The sequence below is a fragment of the Trachinotus anak genome, unplaced genomic scaffold, assembly GCF_046630095.1.
Source record: "Trachinotus anak isolate AG129_WGS33_773 ecotype Australia unplaced genomic scaffold, CSIRO_AGI_Tana_v1 ptg000014l, whole genome shotgun sequence".
Classification (NCBI taxonomy): Eukaryota; Metazoa; Chordata; class Actinopteri; order Carangiformes; family Carangidae; genus Trachinotus; species Trachinotus anak.
The window spans coordinates 8930812-8938030 of NW_027273865.1; the positions used below are offsets into that span (position 1 = coordinate 8930812).

A 7219-nucleotide genomic window follows, 5' to 3' on the forward strand; every position below is an offset into this window, starting at 1 on the left:
GGCTGATCCATGAAATTAAACATCTGACCAATCAAAAGTTCTTGATCACGTTAATGTACAAATTGAACAAAAATCCACTGTTGCCAGAAAATTTTCTGACAGTCCGCTAATTTAATGGCAATAGTTTAGATATTTGATGAATAACTTAAACAATTTTTCAAGCTTGTGTGGCGACCGGCAGCAAGTGGCATCTGAGCTGTCCATAACTGCTTTGGTGCCATATATGTCTTTATATGTGTGTTTTTGTATCCCGGCTGCAATTCAGTTTCCCTGTAAGGGAGAATAAAGATACTTTGAACTTTGACATTGCTCTAATGAGAAGATTTTCTTTCTTTACTTTTCTTACGTGATAGTGAATTAAATGTCTTTGCTCTTTGGACTTTTGGTTCTACAGTTTACCTGATGCCAAACGGCATTTTCAACTATTCTCGCTCTTTATCTACCAAAAGACTAAACAAATTCAGAAAGCAAATGGCTGCCACAGAGGTTGTATTTTAACCCATGTCTGTCTGTCAGCAGAATTATGGAAAAAGTACCAAAGTGATTGCACCAAACTTGGTGGGGGATGGGGCCAGGGACGAACCCATTACATTTTGTTCAGATTGAGCCAAACGGGCAGGACCAACACCATTTCTTATCACTTTCCTAAACACTGCACAAGAGGGCACTTTTCACATTTTTGTCAATTACTGTGGATCTGGTGGAAGAAAATGTTTGGCCATGGGGGAGGCATGTGCTCTACTGAGTGCCACTTTAGTTGATAATGTAAATAACTGTTAAGTTGCAGCCATAGCTCATTGATTTGCAACACTATCCGCACTGGCACTACATATTAAAGGGACTTACAGATATTTATGGGAGAGATGTGGCAACATCTCTGACAGCAGACAAATTTATATCATCTCATGAGATGCAACTAAATTTTTTAGTGACTGAGGCTTAATTAATGTTTTCAATCAATAATTTAAACAACAAGGTCCCCATCCACCCATTCATCCCAGAGCCAAAAACTGTTTATTCAGGACAATGTTACAAAAGCAAGTGCACAGAGGAGCCTTTCCCCCAGCAGCATCTCTCTGCTCTTCACGTGCATTCCTCAAGCACTCGCTGTCCACTTCAAGATATACAGTAATCTCTCCAGCATATCCTGAATCTGAAAACCTCTTCTGGAGAGCATCTTTACCAGGTGCCTGAACTACTTTCAGCTGGCTTCTCCACAGCAAAAGAGCCAGAGCAGAAGCTGCACCCTGAAGTCCCCTTGAATCCCAGACCTCTTCACCCTGTCAGCCACACTGAAGCCTTCCAGCCTGCAGGGAAAATTCAACATGGCTGCTCATGTTCAAGAACTCATTCCTTCAGTCACTACCCAAACCTTGTGACCACAGCTGATGGTCAGTACAAAGACAGTTGTTTGAGAGCTTCTCTCAGCGGCTCAGCTCTCACTTCACCATCCGCATCAACCCTGCAATCCTTTTTACTGTTGCTTCTGAATAAAACCCTTAGACACCTGAACTGAGGCGCCCGGATGGGGAAAGATACGTTTTTTTCTTGGAGGCAAAATAGCCATCCATACCTTTTGAGCTGCTGTAAATAAGAAAAATAGGAAAAACATCTATAAACATTCAGAGGATTCTCCTGTGGATTTTTATTTTACATAAGTAACATTCGGAAATCACTTGTATTGTCAAACCAACAGGTACAATAAATGTACTATTTTTAGTGTTTCACTGCAGTTTCACATAATAAAAGGTAAACAACAAATACAGACGTTGTGGAGCTACCACATTGTGGCACAATTGAAATGCAGCCCATGCGGACTGAAGCATTGTCATCTCAAAGTTGGAGGTGGTGCTACTCATCCCGACTGCATCTCACTCAGCTCCAAACTGCTCCAATGCACATTAGAAATGACAGCCTGTTGAAGCCTTGTGGACGACATCATTGAAAAACAGCAGAGGTGGCACCCTAATGTCACCAAACTGGACACTCTCCAAATCCCTGCTGTGCCTTGATGTTAGGTGCATGAATATTACATATAGGGGGAGCAGACAAGCAGCCTTGTCAGAGTCTGATGCCCAACTAAACGTGCTTGACTCTGTGCCAAACACACCAGCGCAGCTTTAGCTTGTGCAGGGGGAACTGCAGCAGTGACCCTGGCTCCCCATAATGCCCACACTATATCCACAAGGTTGAACTGTTATACGCTTTTCGTCAATGTGCAACACCTCCAGGGAAGCTCTCACCCTTATCGAGATATTAAACTGAGACATGCCACCATCTGCAATCAGAAATGAAAAGTGGAAGGTGATCCTGAGTGATATGTGACAACTTTTCTTGTATTTCCAGAGAACTGAAAAATGTGGAAAGTTTGTAAAATGAAGAAGCCAGGCTGATTTTTTTCACATTACATGAGCATGTAAGGGATGTAAAAGACTAAGTGCACATCAAAAACAGATTATCCTAGGTCAAATCCAATTAATAATAAATCATTGTGAACGGTAGCAATTTCTTGCATAATTAAGATTCAAATATTAATTCCTATTAGCATATGTGACCATTTCTTGCTGTTTAAAATGTTTTTGCACATCCTTGTGTATTCTGACTGTTTTTTTTATATCACATTGTGACAATTTTCAGTCCTAGCAAGGCAGGCAGACTCTCCTGTGCTCAGCATTAATCTCATTCTGTGCAGGTGGACATCCACATGGTAGACTAGGTCAGCGCAATATTGGTCTCTCACACATCCCACCTCACGGCAATTCCCTCCACAGCTGCAGCCACACACAGTGTGCTGCACCCCACCCAATGGACATGGCACATCACTGAATATATTCTGGGTGCAGAACATATGTATGGGTATATAGCATGTGGAGATCTTTGTGCTTAATGGTGACAGAAGCAGCACTATATGCAACGTTCATTGGTGCTTACAACATGCTTTTGTTCCTGAGAAACTGAACCCACCTGATATATTTGACATTTAAGCCACTAATTATTTATCAAATCTGGCAACTCAATTGCATAAAGTAGATCAAATGTAATTTATCCACAAAGTAACGTATTTCTGAAACAAATATGACCACAATTTCTTAAATAAAAGTACATTATCACACGTTGGATAGACTGTGGATATGATTTTCTTTCCACTCTTATGGCCCAAGAAGAAGGATTAATCACTTAAGGATCACATAACCGCGACTTTTGCAGCTGTATGACGGGTGCACGTCCGGGCTGACAGAGACAGCCGTGACCTGCAGAGGCTCGGGGAAGCTTCCTCCGCCTGCAGCCCGAGGAGCTCTCGTCCCCGGGCTTCACTCCCACTCCCACTCGTGCGACGTCGATGTGTCAGGAAGCCGCTTATCGCGAGTGGGAAACGATTTCAAGAGAAATGTCGCGATTCCAAGACTTGGGCTTCCAAACATTTCCCCGTGATTGACTCTAACGTAAACTTACAGTCACTGGTCTACATAAACCCGCATGGCAAGCGGTACGTGCAGAATCGCCTTCCAACTCCTCAGGAAGTTGAAGCGGATCATGGCTCCGCGCTTCAACAGTCACGGAAACAGAGTCACAGCTCGGCTCCGCTCGCCGCCGCAAACACACCGAGCCGCGCTTCACTGCCGCGCCGCTCCCGGCACAACTTTCACCCCTCTGAGCACCCTCTGTCTGCTGCTCTGGGTGTCTTCGCGTCCCTCTCAGCTGCCTCTCCTGACACGAGGATTAGAAAGTAAAGTGAGGACTTACAGAAGGAGAGGAAAATCGCGCAGCCTGCCACTTTGTAGCCGCGGTGAGGGTTGTTCGACCGCATCCTGGGAGAGTCCTGTGAGCGGTGGAGCTGGCGGAGAGGGCTCTCGGTGTATGGGCTTTCTGACAGTGTTAAAAAAAAAAAAAAAAAAAAAAAACACAACAGGGCTTTTCCTTTTCACAGTTTCACGGAAAACGGGGAGTGGGTTTGTGCTCTGGTAGGAGACATCCCCACTTTCTGCAGAAGGCGCAGGGACGCGCTCTGCTGGCGGGATGAGTTCACTGAGCCCAGCTTCCAGGCAGACCGACCAGATGGTGAAAGGCTAAAAAAAAAAAAAAAATCACACAAACAGGCTTACTGTCGCTGCCTTCAAGTGATCTTGTGAAACTTCTGCCTCTGGCACAAAGTGTGGACATACGATCTTATTGAGCTTCCATTTATGTGGGAAATAATGACAGAGAGGACGGAGCCGAGGCTTACAGCAAAAGCATAAATGTCGTTTGGTATTTTTATTTCAACTGGATCACCTTCTTAGCGCCATCAACCAGTCCAGTTGCAGTTATTAATTCTCTAGTTATGGCCAAAAGTTGTCACAGTAATCTTGAACTTCCACCTGTGACCACAAAAATCTAATTAGCTCACTTTTGAGTTCAAGCGAACATTTGTGCCAAATTTGAAGATATTTCCTCAAGTCGACCCTGAGACGTGCCAAAAACGCGATTTATGAGGTCACAGTTACCTTAGCCTTTGACCTTTGACTTCCGAATTTTAACCAGTTCATCCCTGAGTCCAGTGAATCTGAGCCAGATGGAGTAAATTCCCTCAGGGTGTGTGTGTCCCCCCCCCCCCCCCCCCCAGAGTGGGGCTGCAAATTAATTCTACAATTCACTGATTAATTGTTTGGTAAATAAATTATCAAAAAAAAAAACAACACCAAACTAACAACTTTGAGATGTGCCCAACGTTTTCAAATGACATTTGTAATGATGTCAACCTGCAAGGCAGCAAATCCTCACAAGCCAGGGGCTAATTAGATGCTCGTCACCAACAGGTCACTAATGGTTGCACCTCTTGTTGGGGTTGCACATTTCTTTCACCTTTCATGTATCTGTTCAGACATATGTCAGTTTTATCTCACCAAGTAATAATCTAAACGGAGACCGCACTGCTAAATAAACCTAAACCAGAATCAGACTCAAACACCATGTATAGCCGACTTTTTTCTGCAGTTGTCGGATATAAAGGCTTCCTCTGCCTGCGTGAACTCCCCCAAGATCTCAGGAACAGCACCAAGAACAAGATTTTGACGTTCTTAAGGTTCTGAACCTTAGCAGAGGTTTTTCTCAGCAGATGTCTTGGCTCGTCTGAGCAGAGAAAGCACAGGCGTTGCTAATCATGGCGCTGTTCCTTTCAGGTCTCCCAGTGGTCTCTGGGTTTTCAACACATACCTGTAGCTGGGGTGCAGCCATCATTGATGTTGTTAATACAACCTGTGCTTTGTGCCGTGTCATGTTAAACTGTCTGTTGTGAGGAGGTGAGTCATGATAATGAGTAAACCCACTGTATACAGTTTTAATGATTTCGCCTCAGTCTTTTCCAGTGAGGCCTATATTCAATTGGTTGCTATGCTTGCGCTTGGAAAAGCACTGGGGACCAATTTATCAAAATGTTTTCCTCTTTCTTTTTTCTTTTTTGTTGATTTTGTTATTGATTGAAACTACTTACAAACGCATGGTACGTCCACACAGGTTTCTTCACTTCCATGGCCTGATCAGACATCTTCTCTGGACTGTGTAGGAGTTCACAGACGGAGGTTCAGTGACATCTGTCTCACATTCCTGTCAATTTAGTTGAACTCAGCAGGACAACATACACCTTTTATATACAGTACAAAGAGATTGGTAACCTCATTTATTTCCAGCATGTGGAACTGAATATGATGTAACTGATTCCAAAACAACAGCTTCTGTTTCTATGTGCCAGTGTATCATGAAATCTGATGTTATGTGAATTTGTCTGAGAACAGGTCAATCATTTTTACATATCACTAGTAATTAAGATTAATGATGACTAAATTGAATTCATGTGTTGCATTTTGCATGCAGGCTCACTGGGACACCGAAATTTAACTGAAAGAGTCAGGATAAAAGTTAAATGGTGTGTCTTTTGCAGATTTGCTGAGTTATGAAATACATTATTTGAAGAAAATGGTTTCTCTGACGTTGAGCGCTTAATGATCCAACAGAAAAGAGAGAAGACATCCAACAATGACTTCATTTTACCTTTAAATGGTAGAGAAGGGGGCACACTGGTTGCTCACCTGGTTATCAAGGCTGAGTCATTACCGCAGCAGGTTTAAATCCAGCCTGCGCCCTTTCCTGCATGTCATCCCCTGTCTCTGTCATCTGCTTTTAATGTCTCTCTCTGCTGGCGCCATCATAATAAAGGCAGAAATGCCAGGAAAAATGATAGAGACAGAGAGTTTTCAATCATTCACCATAATCACCTCATTTTGTGCTGTATTTCCCTGATGATAATATCATTATCATGAACTTCAGCTGTTACCTCTGTGTTCCACTTTAACAGCTGTACAATCATTTTTTCTGTCATGTGCAGTTGTAGAGAGATTAAGGCAGCATTCATTCCGATGAGCTTTGGCTGATCAGTGCAGATTTTTGTGAGTATGGGCAAGTCTCTCCCGGAGCTAGAAACAATAAAGCCAAGAGTCACCCTGATTTTCTGTTCTCCAGTGATAGTAAATGAAAGAGCAGACAGTGGACAGTGATGGTCATGTGATTTTACAGAGAAACAGTCAGATTTTCGGGTTTGTGGCAGCTGGCAAAAGAAGCAAAGTGTTTGCAGTTCACTGTCACTGAAGCAGCTGCATGTTTTTTTTCTGATGAAAGCCTTGGCTCTGTAGTTTTTGGAGGTTTTAACGTGTCTTTAAGTGTGAGACTGGGTGTGACTAAAACACGTGGATTTGTGGATAGCTGTGACCTACAATTAAGAATATTTTTGACTTCCACTTTCAAAATTACACTTCTCTCCTTCCCTCTGTCCCTGAATATCTCAGCGCCCCCGATCTATGTGGGTAATTAGGTTATGGGGTAGGGCCAGGGGCTGATATTTGCTGTAATCAAAAAAATACATGTGGTGTGAATAACCTCCACTGGGTTACTCTTGCAATTATCGTTTGTTAACGTTAAATTGCTCACCCTCAAACTTTGCCAGCAAGAGAAGTAGGGGGTGGTGCTGCACTGTGCTTGTGTTTGTGTGTACAAAGGATGATAAATTGCAGGTTTTCAAGATCTCCATGGGTATGATTTCTATGAACCGAGGCCCAACACAATACAAATACCATTGTGACAATTTACTTGATGGACTGCAAAATCCAATTGCATGCACATGTTGAACAGTACACCTCATTCCCTGATTTTGTTTTATTTATATCACACTTTATTTTGCCTTCATAAA

General features: G+C 42.9%; 1 protein-coding gene across 1 annotated transcript in view; it reads right to left on the bottom strand.

Moving 5' to 3' along the window:
* b3glcta (beta 3-glucosyltransferase a) overlaps positions 1–3984 on the bottom strand; it is a 61066-nt gene extending 57082 nt beyond the window's left edge. The window contains exon 1 of the mRNA XM_071496590.1: positions 3745–3984. Coding sequence (XP_071352691.1) covers positions 3745–3808 — 64 coding nt within the window. The 5' untranslated portion in view covers positions 3809–3984. The remainder of the gene's footprint in view (positions 1–3744) is intronic.
* Positions 3985–7219: the final 3235 nt, after the last annotated feature.